The sequence below is a fragment of the Mustela erminea genome, chromosome 6 (genome assembly GCF_009829155.1).
Source record: "Mustela erminea isolate mMusErm1 chromosome 6, mMusErm1.Pri, whole genome shotgun sequence".
In the NCBI taxonomy this organism is placed as follows: domain Eukaryota; kingdom Metazoa; phylum Chordata; class Mammalia; order Carnivora; family Mustelidae; genus Mustela; species Mustela erminea.
The window spans coordinates 19471995-19487853 of record NC_045619.1 but is presented as its reverse complement, the minus strand read 5'-3'; the positions used below and the strand labels follow the sequence as shown (position 1 = coordinate 19487853).

The window sequence follows — 15859 nt, the reverse complement described above, 5'->3', positions numbered from 1 at the left end:
AAATTAAATCATCTTTATTGCTAAAAGTTAATTAACAAGTGTTAAAGAGAAAAATTCACTATTACTATTAAAGATCTGGACTCACATAACTGTTCAGCTTTATCTGAAGGTTAACAGAAGGAAGGGTCTTGCACTTAAGCTAACAATTAACACCTTGTATTGTTTTAAACTAGAATTTTTAAACCACTCTAAAAGAATTACATGCCTCTTAGCTAATGCTGTAATTGTATCATATTACTTAGGTTCAAGTTCTTCCTTCAAAGAGTCATCAGAATAACATGGACTGAAGAGACTTTCGAACACTTGCCATCTCTTGCTGCTGCTGTTACATGAAAGGAAATATTAAACATTTGTTTAATTTTTAGATAAGTGTTATACATATTTCAGCAAATAAAATATTTCAATGCTTGCATTACTCCTTTTTTTCAATTCAAAATGTAATGACTTACAGTTTCCATCATAATTTTTTTTTGCAACATAGCCATTTCTTTTCTAAGTTCATTTTGTGCACCAGTAAGTAGACTATCGTGATTCTTCTCCAAGTCCTCCATACTCTAAAACACAAAAGGCTAGTTCAGTTACAACTACCACTTTTCATCTCAGATTCTAAACTTATAGAATTAATTTTCAAAATAGGCACTTTTTAGTATTCAAATAATGTGCATTCTTTATTTCAAATGAAAGTATTTGAATACCGGAAACCAAAATACCCATTAAAGGAATAAAAGCATCAGACATGGATCAAATATTATAGGAGGTATAACAGTAGTGTATTTTGCTCGAAATATTGGGCTAATGAGCTGCTAAGGTCAAAAAAGAACAAAAAAAGAATACCTTAATTTTTAAAATTTCTAGTAAGCATTCTAAATATCAGGTAGTTAATGTTATTATGACTAATAGTGTGATGGGAATTCATAAGGAGAAATAAAATGATCTGTAATATACCTCTTTTCAATTTATGAAAAAAATTACATTATAAATCTTTCATCTAACAAATAGTGATCTTAACTCCTACTATATAAAATGTATTATATTATTAAGTGTTGTGGAGAAAATAAAAAATATTAATACATGATCACTCCCTTATTCCAGTAAAGAACAAAAATAACACAAAATTTTATAGTAGGAATGGAAATGCAACTTGTAGCTATGTAGTAGAAAATAGCGATTAACTCCAATTTATTTGGAAAAAGAGCAAGATTTAATAAAGAAAAAGTTATTAAAAATATTTTAGAGCAAGAGCATTATCAAAAGCATGGAAGTACACAGTGAGTTTAGAGAAAGCAGTTATCTGGAGGTGTGAGGATTACCAGACAAATATAACGAAGAAGAGAAAATCATATTATGGGAGGGAACTTGAATAAATAAGAACTGAAAATGAGAAACTGACTTTTTCAGAAGAGACATTTTAGGAAAGTAATGTGACAGACCTATGAAGGGTAGTTTGGAGAACAGAAAAAAATCAGCTGAGGTTTAATAGGATAAGCAAAGAATGATGTGGTTGTAAACTAGGAAAATAGCTCGGGAATTAAAAAAAGGAACCACAGCAGAAGTAAAAATGACTGGACCTACTAATAACTGGGTATGAAGAATAAGGGAGATGGAGAAGTCAAATACAATACTAAAAAGTTCCTAGCCTAAGTGGTAACATTTAGTGATAAAATTTAGAAGAAATCTTTAGTACTTCATCAATCTTAACACCAATTAAATGGTTTTTAGGCAGCCTTAGAGCAAGCTGACTGGGAACACTTTTAAAAGTAACTTTGATATAAATACATATTAAAGTTCTTTAAAAATGATTGGTCTATAACTACTAGTTTACTCAGAGCATCCTGATTCCTTTAAAAGGGTGACATTTTAACATTTGAACAAGATTATCTAAAAGAATCCCCACATCAAAAAAAAGAGAAAGAAAAAAGTATGTGTAGGATTACAATGAACTATGAACAGTTACTAAAAAATAATATATCTGCATGAGTAAGAGGTCAATGCCACAAACCATTATTTGCTAATATGTTAATATTTGCTAAAATATGTCAGATAATTCTTAATCCACAAGTTTTTAATCATCTGGCTTTATGATTATAAGATGCCATATAAAGCCACGTTTAGTCACTGTAATAATCCTAAAAGGAAATGTGCCATAAAATACATATATATTACATTAGAAAATAAAAAATTGTTCATTTTCAATTGGGTACTTTCTATTTAGCAAACATTGGAGATACAAAGACAAGTAAAGGCTAAGATCAAGTGCAAAGACAAGTAAAAGACTACCTAGAAATGACTTACAGACTTTCTATTTTCAGTTAAGATAGAACTATTAAAGTATGAATTTTATGCACATTATGTACATTTAGGTAAAATTCCCAATTTACCATTTCCTGTTTGAAGACTCCCCATAAAAACATTAGAATTGTAAAAATATATTCAACACTTAAATCAAAATGGAAAGTAGGTAAGAATTTAAAATGTATGAGCAAAATGTTTTTCCCCTTAATAGGAAAAAATTATCTTCTACTTCCAAATATAATGTTATATAAGAAAGTATTACATAACCAAATACAACAGACCTTTATGAACTGCTCATATAACTGTCTAATTGTTTTCAGTCTCTGGCTCTGAACAATTCTAGATTGTTGAAAAACCTTTTGTTGCTGTCGGAACATGTTCTACAAATGTAAAAGAAAAAATTAAAACAATTTAGGTATAATTTAAAATTTAGTAAAAAAATAATTCTACATTAAACAGAAGGATGGCAAAAGGAATGACAAAAGTCCACAGTTTTAACTATTATGACCAAGTTCACCACCAATACACAACAGTAATAATCCTACCAGTCACTGTGTAGGAACACTTAACGTTGTTTTGGTTTTGTTTTTAAATGTAGGCTCCATGTGAACTCACAACCCTGAAATCAAGAGTTAGATGCTTAGGGACACCTGAGTGGCTCTGTTAAGTGATGGCTTCAGCCTGGGTCATGATCCCAAGGTCCTTGAATGGAGTTCTGCATTGGGCTCCTTGCTTAGCAGGAAGTCTACTTCCTCTGCCTGCATCTCCGCTGGCATGTGCCCCTGCTTGTGCTTTCTTGCTCACTCTCTGACAAATAAATGAAGTCTTACACCCTCCCCCAAAAAAGAAGAGTCAGACGCTTACCGGACTGAGCCACCCAGGCAACCCAACAATACTCAAAATATGTTTTAATTCTTGGTGCTTTCCATATCAACACATAATGAACCTTCCAATAATGCTGATGTTTCAGTTCCTTCCTACTTTCCACCAAAGGTTTTTGTCCCCACCCTACTTCAGCCATTCACATACATGCTTACATCCTAGATTTTGTCACTGCCAATAACTACAACTTATACATAGTATTAAGAGTAGAAAATGTCGGGCGCCTGGGTGGCTCTGTGGGTTGAGCCGCTGCCTTCGGCTCAGGTCATGATCTCAGGGTCCTGGGATTGAGGCCCACATGGGGCTCTCTGCTCAGCGGGGAGCCTGCTTCCCTTCCTCTCTCTCTGCCTGCCTCTCTGCCTACTTGTGATCTCTGTCTGTCAAATAAAATAAATAAAAAAATCTTAAAAAAAAAAAGAGTAGAAAATGTCATATTAACTCTGTTAGATAACACTTGAACTCTTGAACATATTATGTATGAACTAATTTCATCCTTGAAACAACTCTATAAGATAGGTATTATTACTCCCCTTTCATAGATAAGGAAAGTGAAGCACATAGATAATTTTTCCAGTTTCACAGCCAGTGTTTGGTCATACCAGGATAATTCCACAGTATGTTTCCAGAATCCAGATCTAATCATTATTCATGCTGTTTCTCCATATAGCACACTATCTAACCACTACTTGCTTACCAAATACTCTTCATACTTAGTACTTGGCACACTCTTAGTACTACAACTCAAAAATTTCTATCAATACGTAAAATCCACTCATTCTATACCTAGTTTTCACTATCCCCTATCCATATTCCTATGTCCTCACTTTCTTCCTTCCCAGCTTAAATTATATGGTCAATCATAATTACTCCTTTCAAATAAAAGGAGTATATATATCCTGCCCAATTTTTACTCTGTCACACTTGTTTAGCTAAACCCCAATACTGAAAAATTCAATGCTCCAGCTATTCTGCATACATTCCTGCAGCTGGTCATGAATGGAGAAAACCCCACAATCATGCTGACACGCCTCACTTTAAATTATGATCACTGTGATCACAAGCCCAAATTTGATCCTTAATTATATTTCCCTACTCCATTTGCTGATCCACTCAGGAAAATATTTTATACCTTCTCATTTGACCTCAAAAAGCAACATGCTTTCTATCATCCAAGGACCTTTTAATTATTTCACTAAAGAAATACAAGTAATCCAAAGAGAACTTTGAGTATCCATCACTATTTCTACCTATGCACCTACACCTGTGCTCACATACTCCGCCTTCTTCCCTGTTTTTAAGGATGAACTATCCCTGTTCTCTGCTACCACCAATTTCTTCACATGTTCCAACTTGAATTCTTAAGAATTCAACAACTGTCTTCCTCTTTGCATTACTTTTTATTTTTCCCTCAAGATTATTCTTGTTGCACACAAACATGTTGCTCTTTCTCCATTCATAAACAAAACGACACACTATTCCTTTTCTACTCAGGCCAACAACTCTGTTTCTTTTTTTCCTATTCTCTCTTACATGCATTCTTTTTTTTTTTTTTTAAGATTTTTGTTTATTTGATAGATCACAAGTAGGCAGAGAGGCAGGTAGAGGGGGAGGGGGAGAGCCTGATACAGGGCTTGATTGCAGGACCCTGAGATCATGACCTGAGCAGAAGGCAAAGGTTCAACTCACTGAGCCACCCAGGCGCCCCTCTTACATGCATTCTAATCAAGTTTTTGCACTGCCTTTTCTACCAAAATAATTCTGCTCAAGAACACCAACAACCTTCACATTGCCAAATCCCCTCCTATTTCACCCATAAAGAGCATATGACAAAGCTAATCCTCTCTCCCTCTTAAAAGGCTTTCTTGACTTCACTTGGAGTCATTTTACCCCCCACCTATTATAGACCACTCATTCTCAGTCTCTTTTACTGGTTCTCTCTCATCTTCTTGAACTCTAAACATTGAAGTACTTATTCCAGAGCTCAGTCCTTAGACCTCCTTTTACATTTACAATCACTCCCTTGTTGATCTCAACCAAACTCATGGCTTAAATGCTGTCTTTATGCTGAGAATTCCCAACTTTGTATGTTCAATTCATATCTCTTTCCAGAACTCCAAGATACCTATACCATACCAATGGCCTACTCAACACATCCCCTTGGATGTTTCATATTAACATTTCCAAATCTGAGCTGACCGAACAACCCCTAAAATCATTTAATTTGAATAGTACCTGAGCTCTTAAATAAGAAATGTGTGATAATTTTATAAATTAAAGAATGAAATAAAAGAATAGTTAATGTAGTTGCATATATATGGGTGGGGCTCACTTCCACCTCCCATAGAGATGGGCATGAAACTCAAGTCTGGCCAGTAAGAATAAACCATGGTTGACCATAATGACTGGTTCAGGAATGGGCAAATGATGCAAACTAGATCAGTGATATTCCTCCACAGGGCTTTACTTTCCTGCCAGTTTTTGATAAAAACCCAGTTACTAAGCTTGTAGCAAGTTTAAATTGGAAGAAGCTATCTTGCTTACCATATTGAAAGAGCCTATTAAGGACTGGAGACAGAGCCCAAAGACACTATATAAGCAGTGCTTCCTTATACCCATTCACCTATGCCTGAAGCTAAACTACTCCTGGACTTCTTTTATATAAACTAATAATCCTTCCTTTGTACTTTCACAATTTCCATCACTTGGAACTGCAAGAATCTCAACCAATATTGGAAGCAAAGGCCAACAGCTTTTGTAAGTAGGGTATGTGCCCGTAATTCTCTGGCTTACCATTCAGCAGGAACAAAACACATAGCCAGCATGGGAAATGGAACCAAACTATCACAGATCTACCACATAGCTAGGCTCTCCATTTCTACTTGACACTTGGTTGTAATTGATTCTAAAATTAAGCGTGATACTAACAGCCAGTTTTTCTTCTTGTTCCTCAGCTTTCTGCACATCTATATCCCACTGCTGAAACAAAGTCAGAAATTGCTGAGAATATTCTTGGTTAAGCTTCTGCCTGTAAAACATAACAGTGAATTTTTCATATTTTATACCAAAACATTCAAAACAAAATTTGACATACTTTATAAATACTACAGAAGGAAATAATGGCATCTTAAATTTTCAAATATGAAACCAAAAAGTAAAATTTCAGATTTTGGAAGTATTTCTTTTTCTAATCAGCCAACAGAAAAGCCCTCTCACATGAGTCAGTTCTTAAAAACTATGGAAGTTTTACTATACGCATAATTTTTCCAGAAAGGTCCATTTCATCTCCAAGAAGATTTTTTATTTTTGCCAACCAAATGTAGGTTCTGATATGATAAATAGATTCAGTGAAGTTATTATGTTTATCATGTAAGATTTCCAAATAGAAATATTCCACTTAATTTTTCCCCATTTTGGTACAAGAATGATTTTGTAAAAAAGAGCAATTAAGTCAGTTCAGCTAAAACACACAGATGTAGTATTTACAATAAGATGGATCTTTTTCTACATTGTTAAATAGGGAGCTCTCATAAGGCTAATAATTTATATGACAATTTTTATTCAGTTGGAGTATTTCTAGAATGAATATGAATAACCTTTAAAAAAATTCAGTTGTTATTTAAATGGAGGAAAAGATAACCTGCCTTGATTTCTAAGAAATATATCTCAAGTCTATGAAGAAGGTTATAGAACTAAAGGACTTAAAGGAAAATCAAGCCAAATATATATTTTAGTAGAGACCTTGGCAAATAGAAGATGACAGTATTTTTCATAATTTGCAGCAATGAATACTAAGAAGTGATACAATGTCATGGCTGTGAAAAAAACCAACAACCTTACCTTTGCTCTTGCTGGGTTTTCCAAACATGTTCAATTTTCTGGTTACTAGTTTTGAGAGACGCTTTGGTATATAATTCTAGTCTTTTTCTCTTGGCAAGAAGAGCCTTGTTAATGTCAGCTTTATTGAAAATAAACATTCATTAAACTTAATATTGAAAATTGTTTTGTTCCCACATATTTAAATTAAATAGGGATACAGGTGGTTCAACAGTTTTGGAAAGACATTTAAAAATAAATCTTAGGGATGCCTGGGTGGCTCAGTAGGTTAAACCTCTGCGTTCAGCTCAGGTCATGATCCTGAGATTGAGTCCTCTATTGAGGCTCCTTGCTAATTGCCTGTTGCTCTACCTGCTTGTGCTCTCTCTCTCAATCTCTCTTTTTCTCTGACAAATAAATAAAATCTTAAAAAAATATAAATTAAATCTTAAAGTAGGTATAATATTAAAAAGCCAAGATTATTTGCTTTTTTCCTAAGAAAGCTTTTGGCAATTAGTATCCCTACTTTGATTTTCCTAGAGCTAATTTTTTAATTTAGAGATGATTGAAAAAAACTAAACATGAAAAAAGAAAGGGGAGTCTCAAAGACAGACCTTTAACTTCCTCAGGAGAAAACACTAATAAAGGGTAAATTTTTCTAAATTAAAAAAACTGAAAGAACTCATTTATATGAGTTATTGCGAGAACTCATCATATAAAACACACAAATTTTAAAAGAATAAAAAAAGGGCCAGTGGCTCAGTCAAGTGTCTGCCTTGGGCTCAGGTCATGATCACAGGGTCCTGGGATGGAGTCCTGCATCACAGCTCCCTGCTGAGTAGGGAGTCTGTTTCTCTCTCTGCCATCTTCCCTTCCCCTTTTGTTCTCTCTCTCACACAAATAAATAAATTTAAAAAACTAAAAAGAATCCAAAAAGGATAAAAACAGTTAAGAAAATTATTTTTTTAAAAATATAATCTGTGATACTTTCAAATAAAATTTTTACCAAAAGAGATAAAAACCAAGCATAAAAAAACCTTAATTTAAGTAAGTATCTTGATAAATTCACTCAAGTACCCTTTTAAATATTTCCATGGAATCTTTTTTTTCTCCTGGACTTACTAAAAGAAAATTTTTTTCTTACTGAAGTATAGTTGACACACAATGTTATAGATTAGTTTCAGGTTTATGACAATGATTTCTGGAGCTTTTAATAAGACATTTTTGTCCTATAAAACTGCTTTGCTAAATACTTGCATATGAATCTACCACCAATAATTATTTTTTTCAGTAATCATGATGGATCTGTATTATTATACAAATATTTCAATTTCCAGTATATACCCATGATAAATTTAGAAGACAGATTATAAAACAAACATTTTTCTACCACCAAATAGAGCAATGCTTTCAAAAAAGACTTGACTGAGTACATAATCCATATAGAGGAACCAAATATTGTTCTTTTTTAAGAATACTATTCCCTGGGGCACCTGGATGCTCAGTTGGTTAAATGTCCCCTTTGGCTCAGGTTAATCTCCAGGACCTGGGATCTAGGCCACATTGTGTTGGGCTTCCTGCTCGGCAGGGAGTCTGCTTCTCTCTCCCTCTCCCTGTGGCCCCTTCCCTGGCTCATGCATGTGCGCACGCTCTCGCTCTCTCTCTCAAATAAATAAAATCTTAAAAAAAAAGAACACTATCCCCTAACACAGTTAATGTAACTAAATATTAAATATATCATTTAAGGTTTATAAACTTTTTATCTGATTATATATTTCTCACTAGCTAGCAGGGTTACCTTTCTAAATGACATAGTTTAATAAAGTAAAAAATAACAATAAAGAGATATTTTAAAGTGTTCAATTTATACTGCTCCTAAGGAAAGAATACAGCAATGTCATAGAAAATAACTAAATTGAGAAAATGAAAAACTGAAATATATACAGATATGTGTGTTTTTAACACTTGCTTTGTGAGTTTGTGGACGTTCATATAAACAGGAGTAGAGGCTTTCCCCTTCCATTTTTGTTCTAAAATTGCACATTCCATTAAATTCACACATATATAAAATAAAAACACCATTCTTACTCTTCGCACTGACAACTGGAGATTAGTTAAGGAAATCTATATAGTTGAATCACACATACTTAGGGAAAATCTTATATATGAGGACAAGCATTGGATTAACAATCTTATAGTTCACTGATTAACATTTCCTATATATCTTACATGGTTTAAATCCTATATATGTTACATGGTTTAAAATAATTATCTTAAAAGAAAAATATCTCTTAAAACATACCTCCAAATCTTTCCAGCATATTTTGTACTTCACCCCTGTGAAAATAATTACATTAGAAATTTTTAAATTAAGGATTGAAATATTACACAATGTGTTTTACATACAATATTCATTGGACAACCAAAGTAGATTTTTCTTAAAGTAGTTTATGTAACACGCAAAAATTATTTTGAGCACATCACCCCATATCTTCAAACACTGCTGCAGAAGTCCTTTTCTTCCCATGCTTCTCAATTACTGGAGTCTTCCCTGCATTGACAATAAAAAAGAAAAATATTTTTGAACCTATTCCATTTTGGTAATTTTTAATGATGAACTATCTTAATTTGGAGGCTTTTAGGTTTTTTTCGCCAACGTAACTTTTTAAAGCAGACATATAAATACAGTACTTGCTCTGCAGTTTAGATAGAATTAAATCAGGATCTAGGACCATTTTATAGGAACAATTTTGCAAGCCTTCCTGTGTTAATGTCACAGTAAGCCAGGTTTTTATTTATTTTTATATAATACAGATATTTATGCTATACAAAACTCATTTATTTATTTACGAACAGACATCTGGAGAAAATGACTGTAAAGGAAAGAGATGCTGTGTACACTTTTCAAGCTCCAAATGAGAAACACGAAGTACATGAATAAAGTTTTATTATAGTCTAAAATGTAGTGCATCCGGAAGGAATGAACTACAGAACAGGGTCACTGCCCAGCAACAGTAGATACACTGTACCTTCGGTAACATCCTCCTCTGAACCACTCAGATCTTTTTTATCTTCCTTCTCAAAGTCATAGGCTCTTACAACCTGATCCTCCATTGATGTCTTCCCAGATTTCCCTGTATGTTTTCTTCCAGAGGGCACCATATTTAGATGTTTTCTGATTTAAAAATAAATAAATAAATAAATCTCTCAAACCTTCTGAATCCAAAGACACCATTTAAGTAAACTGGTAAATTTCAAAATTAACTATATCAAATAAAGAGGAAAGTCCTCACTTATTTTGTTGGCCCAAATTAACAAAGAAGATAATGACAGCATCGACCCTGATTCCAGGTGTGAGGCGACGGAGAGCCTAGCATCTGAGGGCTATGTGATCTGAATTTCAGTCCCGCCTCTGTCAGATTCCGGCTAAATTCGGGCTAGAATCTAGTTTGTGCATTTCCGTCACAAAGTGAAACTGTAGTTGTTGACAGGATCGATCCTGTGATCATGCCCCAAAATAAGTTTACAGCAAAATAAAAATAAAATAAAAAACGTTCTGCAATGTGTGCCTTGAGAAATAACAATTCTGCCTAAGATGTTCACAACACAGACATTGAGGACAAAGGAAGAGAAGACCTTAGTTCACCCTGTTTCTGACAGGTTTAGGGCGGGCGCGAGGGAGAGACATGCAGACAGACGAAGGCCCACTCTGCTCCCCGGATATAAACTTGCCCAGGGCATCGCGACCAGTGAGACCCCCTTTCATCCCGCAGCTTTCCACCTGCCCTCGCCTGATCCAGGCCTTGCGCTCAGTGAAGTTCACTGACTTCATTTTTCTGTCAGAGGCCCCTAGTAGAGCCAGTCGGAAAGATTTACCTCACAGATCCAGAAAAGCCTCTAGCTCGGATGCCCGCGCTAGAAAAAATCCTCCCCTCCTCCCGCGTGAAAAAAATCCCAATGGCCAAAGACCAGAGGTATAGGTCTCCAGAGAGTGTCGCTGCCACTCCAGCCTCCACGGCCCCCGCCCCTCACCTGAGGCTCCTGTCCGCTTGGCCAGCGCGACGCTCCTCTGAGGCAATTCAGAATTCCCGCGGGAGAAAAGGCAGAGCCGCCTGGCACGAAGGTGTCGCTGATTGGCTGGTGGGCTGTGCGCGTGCGTATAGAAGACCCACAGTCTCCGCCCCCACGAGCGACTGACCACGAGACTGCTGACCCAGAGTGCCTTGCGGGCTGTGGCCTGCGGGTATTAGGGCTCTTGAGGTATGTTCCTGCTTTGGTTTTTTTGTTTGTTTGTTTTTTTAAACTTGTGTAGTACTTGAAAAGTGCAGAATATAAAGTTACGAAACACGAGGAACACACGACCTAATTTGTGAAGCAGAATTTTACCAGAATTACCCTTGGCATTTTGTCAGGAAATCGCTTCCATCCCATTCCTTTCCCGCCCCCAATTCCCCGGTCAGAGATATTTTCTCACTTATCCTGAATTCTGTGTAAATCATCGTCTCTCACATGTTCTAAGTTTTGTTTCCACATACAAGTATCCTTAACCTTGCTTGGTTTTTGTGCGTGGATGGTACCTCCCCCCCACAAAATACCATATTCTTTGTAATATCCTTCCACTCACTTTTTACTTCACCCGTCACTAAGAAAATCTGTATTATCAGGTGTAGCCATAGTTCTTTCATGTTCACTGCCGTATAATATTTTATCGTTCCTCCTTTCCACAATTTATTCATTGAGTTTTCTGGCCATGCACATGTGGGTTGCTTTCAGAGCATAACCTATATAAACAATGCCGCTATGAATTCTGATCTCATGCATATGTGCTAAAGCTTTTGCAGAGAATCTAGGTGTGAAGTTGCTAGGTCATAAACTGGATGATAATAAGTAAGTGAACTGGTTTCCAATTTAGTCCCCACCGACAGAGTGAGTTCCCATTGCTTAGTCTATTCTTTTTGTTTTTTATTAAGATTTTATTTATTTATTTGACAGAGAGAGAGATCACAAGGGGGCAGAGAGGCAGGCAGAGAGAGAGAAGAGGAAGCAGGCTCCCCACCGAGCAGAGAGCCCGATGTGGGGCTCGATCCCAGGACCTCGGGATCACCACCTGAGCCAAAGGCAGAGGCTTTAATCCACTGAGCCACCCAGGTGCCCCTGTTTAGTATATTCTTAATTTTGCCATTCTATCAGGTATAAAATGATACTACTTTGGGTGTGCTTTATATTTCTCCAGTCACTCAGAAGATTAAACTCTTATTATGCTTATTGGCTATTTGCATTTTCTTTTCCTTGAAATATCTATTTGTTTGGTTTTTGTTGATTTATAAAGCCTTTATGTATGCTGGATATTAATCTTTATGACTTTTTCTGTATGTTTTCAAAGAAACATCTTTATTCTGAAGTCATAAAAATATAAAGGTTTTAAGGTTTTATTTTTTATTTTTTAAGTCTTTGTTCATCTAGAATCAGTTTTTGTGCTCCGTGTCAAGGTAGGATCCAGTTACTTTTTTTGCCATGTATGGAACCCAATTTCTTGAATAGTTTGTGCTTTCCCTCTAACAGTTCTATGTTCTTTTGTATGATGTTTCTACATGTTTTTGAGTTTGCTTCTTTAACGTATTCCACTGGCCAGTCTGAGTGTCCCTGTGCCAAAACCATAGTTTTCATCATTCCAGCCTTATTATATCTTTGGTATCCTTTTGGGGGGGGGGGGCGGTGAGCAGCAAAGCAAGGTTTATTGAGCAATGGCAAAGTGACAGTACAAAGCTCCCAAGGAGGGAGGGCAATCAATGGGGTTGCGCTATCTTTAGTATTTAATAGGGCAAGTCTCATACCTTATTTTCTTCAGGAGTACTCTGTGTATTTTTGAACTTTTTCTTTTCATGTAAATTTTAGAATCTGTTTTCTAAGTTCCACGAAAAAAAAACTCTCTTGGATTTTGATTGGAATTGCACTGAATCCAGACCTCAGTTTGAGGAAATGAAGGCTTCTTAGTCTTTTTTTTTTTTTTTTAAGATTTTTTTATTTATTTGTCAGAGAGAGAGAGAGGGGGAGAGAGAGAGAACACAGGCAGACAGAATGGCAGACAGAGGCAGAGGGAGAAGCAGACTCCCTGCCGAGCAAGGAGCCCGATGTGGGACTCGATCCCAGGAGGCTGGGATCATGACCTGAGCCGAAGGCAGCTGCTTAACCAACTGAGCCACCCAGGCGTCCCAAAGTCTTCTTAGTCTTGAATATACATATTTTCCATTTATTTAGAACTTATCTAATATCAGTCAATAAAGTTAGTCCTTTTTTTATGTTTACAGGGGTTTCACTGTTATCAGATTTATTTATAAATTGTATCATTTTTTCTGATTGCTGGTATATAAAAATCCAGTTGATTTCTGATACTGATCTTGTTCTTATACCGAGCTGGGTATAATAATTTGTAAAGGCTGAGATGGTATAATCATACCATCTGTGAATAATGACATTTTTGTTTCTAATTCTTAGGCTTTTTTTCCCCTTTCTTTTCTGACTGTACTCATGAGAATGTTTAGAGATGAGTAGAAGCATCAGTACTGAACATTCTTTCCTATTTTAAAGGTCATGTTTCTAAGGTTTCTACTAACAATGATGATGCTGTATGTAGATAGTTGCTCTTTTTGCAAATGTAGCTTCTATTTGTGGTTCGGTAAGTTTTTTGTTTGCTATGTTTGTCCTGTTATTCTGTTTTAAATCATGAATGAATGCTGCATTTTATTTAATTATTTTTATATGGAAATTATCTTTTCTCTTTATTTTGTTGATGTGGTGAATAAGATTAATATGTTTTTCTAATGTTAAACCAAACCTACATTCCTATGATAAACGCAAGTTGATCATGATACATTAATTTTGTAAGCACATTGCTATATTTGGTTTATACAGTATTTTGTGTCAATTTTCATGAATGAGATTGGCTTGTAATTTTCTGCTCTTACCTAGTTTGGAATGAAGTCTATGTACATGGCTTGTTCCATGTTATCAAGTCTTCATTCAAATGCTAGTATTCATATCAGTGAGGACTTTTCTGCCCCTACCTACTTTTAAATATTGTAAATGCAAACTTTGAACCTTACTTTCTCTTACCTATTCTTCTTCACCATGTACCTTTCTCCTAGCACTTAACATTTTTTATTATACGTGTAATTTATTTACTTTATTGTCTCCCCCAGCCCCCTTTAGAATGTAAACTCTGAAGGGCAGACAGGATTGTATATAGTGTGAGGAACAGATTTAATTTCATCTTTTTCCAAATATCTATCCAATTATCCCAACAACATTTACTAAAACATCAACCTTTGCCCCCCCCCCATTCAAAATACTACCTTTACAGGCACCTGGGGGGCTCAGTGGGTTAAGCTTCTGCCTTCAGCTCAGGTCATGATCTCAGCATCCTGGATCGAGCAAGCACTGCATCGGGCTCTCTGCTCAGTGGGAAGCCGGCTTCCCCCTCACTCTCTGCCTACTTGTGATCTCTCTCTCTCTCTCTCTGTCAAATAAATAAAAAAATAAAATCTTAAAAAAAATACTACCTTTATTATACACTAGATTTCCATAAAGAGTGGGTCAACTTCTGGATTTTGTTGCATTCCACTGACCTATCATTTATGTACCAGTACCACAGTGAATTATAGACACTTACAAGTGTGTGTGTATAAATAAAGATTTACTTATTTATTTTAAAGAAAGAACAAGAGTGCACACAGAGAGGGAATCTCAGGCAGACTTCCTGCTTAGTGAGGATCCCCATGTGGGGCTCAACCTCACCACAGTGAGATCACACCTGAGCCAAAACCAAGAGTCGGAAGCTTAACCAATTGTACCAGCCAGGTGCCCCATGAGCTTATTTTAATATTTGATAGGCTACTTTCCATGATAGTTAATTTTTTCAGGAATTTCCTAGTTATTCTTGCATTTTTAAAAAGATTTTATTTATTTGAGAGAGAGAGAGAGAAGGAGAAGGAACAAGCATGGAGAGGCAGAGGGAGAAGGAGAAGCGAATTCCCCACTGAGCAGTGAGCCCGATGCAAGACTCAATCTCAGGACCCTGGGATCATTACCTAAACTGGAGGCAGACACTTAACCTACTGAGCCACCCAGGTGCCCCTTTGCATTTTTAGAAATGTGACTTTTAGCATCATCTTGTGTCTCTCTAAGAAGAAAAACCTTGACTTTTTAGAAGTTTTCATTTAAATTCCAGTTCGTTAGTGTACATACAGTGTAATATTAGTTTCAGGTATACAATATAGTGATTTAGCATTTCCGTACATCAGGTGCTCATCATAGCAAGTGTGCTTCTTAATCCCCATCTCCTGTTTTACCCATCCCTCCACCTGCCTCCCCTCTAGTAACCAGCAGTTTGTTCTCTATAATTAAGAGTCTGTTTCTTGGTTTTCCTCCCTCTTTTTCCCCTCTTTGTTCATTTGTTTTGTTTCTTAAATTCCACATATGAGTGAAATCATTGGTATTTGTCTTTCTATGACTGACTTATTTTGCTTAGCATGATTCTTTCTACCTCCATTCCTGTCATTGCACATGGCAAGATTTCATTCTTTTTATGGCTGAGTAATATTCCATTCTCTATATACCACATTTTCTTTATCCATTCATCAGTTGATGGACAGTTGGGCTGTTTCCATAATTTGGTTATTATATACAATGCTGCTATAAACGTCTGAGTGCATATATACCTTTGAATTAGTATTTTGGTATTCTTTAGGTACATACCTAGTAGTGCAATTGCTGGATTGTAGATAGAAGGTAGTTCTGTGTTAACTTTTCGAGGAACCTCTATACTGTTTTCCAGAGTGTCCACACAAGTTTGCATTCCCACAAGCAGTGCAAG

At 35.8% G+C, this 15859-nt stretch overlaps 2 protein-coding genes across 5 annotated transcripts in view; one reads left to right on the top strand and one right to left on the bottom strand.

Annotated features, from left to right (window-relative positions):
* CHPT1 (choline phosphotransferase 1) overlaps positions 1-431 on the top strand; it is a 32156-nt gene extending 31725 nt beyond the window's left edge. For 3 of the 4 annotated variants that reach the window (XR_004286667.1, XM_032346600.1, XM_032346602.1), the window contains exon 9: positions 243-430. Coding sequence is in view for 3 of the 4 variants with exons in the window: in XM_032346600.1 (XP_032202491.1) it covers positions 243-287 (45 nt within the window). In the remaining variant the exon portion in view is untranslated. Of the gene's footprint in view, positions 1-242 lie in introns of all 4 variants that reach the window. The other variant, XM_032346601.1, reaches the window with a different exon arrangement.
* On the bottom strand, positions 226-11107 carry SYCP3 (synaptonemal complex protein 3). Its single transcript, XM_032346603.1, has 9 exons — positions 11020-11107; positions 10017-10162; positions 9472-9538; positions 9290-9324; positions 7012-7129; positions 6100-6199; positions 2574-2672; positions 450-554; positions 226-322 (listed from the first exon to the last, which is right to left on the bottom strand). Exons 2-9 carry the CDS (start codon positions 10147-10149, stop codon positions 269-271), a joined length of 711 nt encoding a protein of 236 aa, XP_032202494.1. The 5' UTR covers positions 10150-10162; positions 11020-11107; the 3' UTR covers positions 226-268.
* Between the last annotated feature and the right edge of the window lie 4752 nt (positions 11108-15859).

What these genes read in the sequence shown, in the direction of transcription:
- SYCP3 (XM_032346603.1), bottom strand. Translation starts at nt 10,149, where the DNA reads ATGGTGCCCTCTGGAAGAAAACATACAGGGAAATCTGGGAAGACATCA. An exon ending in GCAGTGTTTGAAGATATGGG is followed by an intron (nt 9,325 to 9,471) that starts GTGATGTGCTCA and finishes TTATTTTCACAG; the next exon opens with GGGTGAAGTACAAAATATGC. An exon ending in TATGCTGGAAAGATTTGGAG is followed by an intron (nt 7,130 to 9,289) that starts GTATGTTTTAAG and finishes TTTTCAATAAAG; the next exon opens with CTGACATTAACAAGGCTCTT.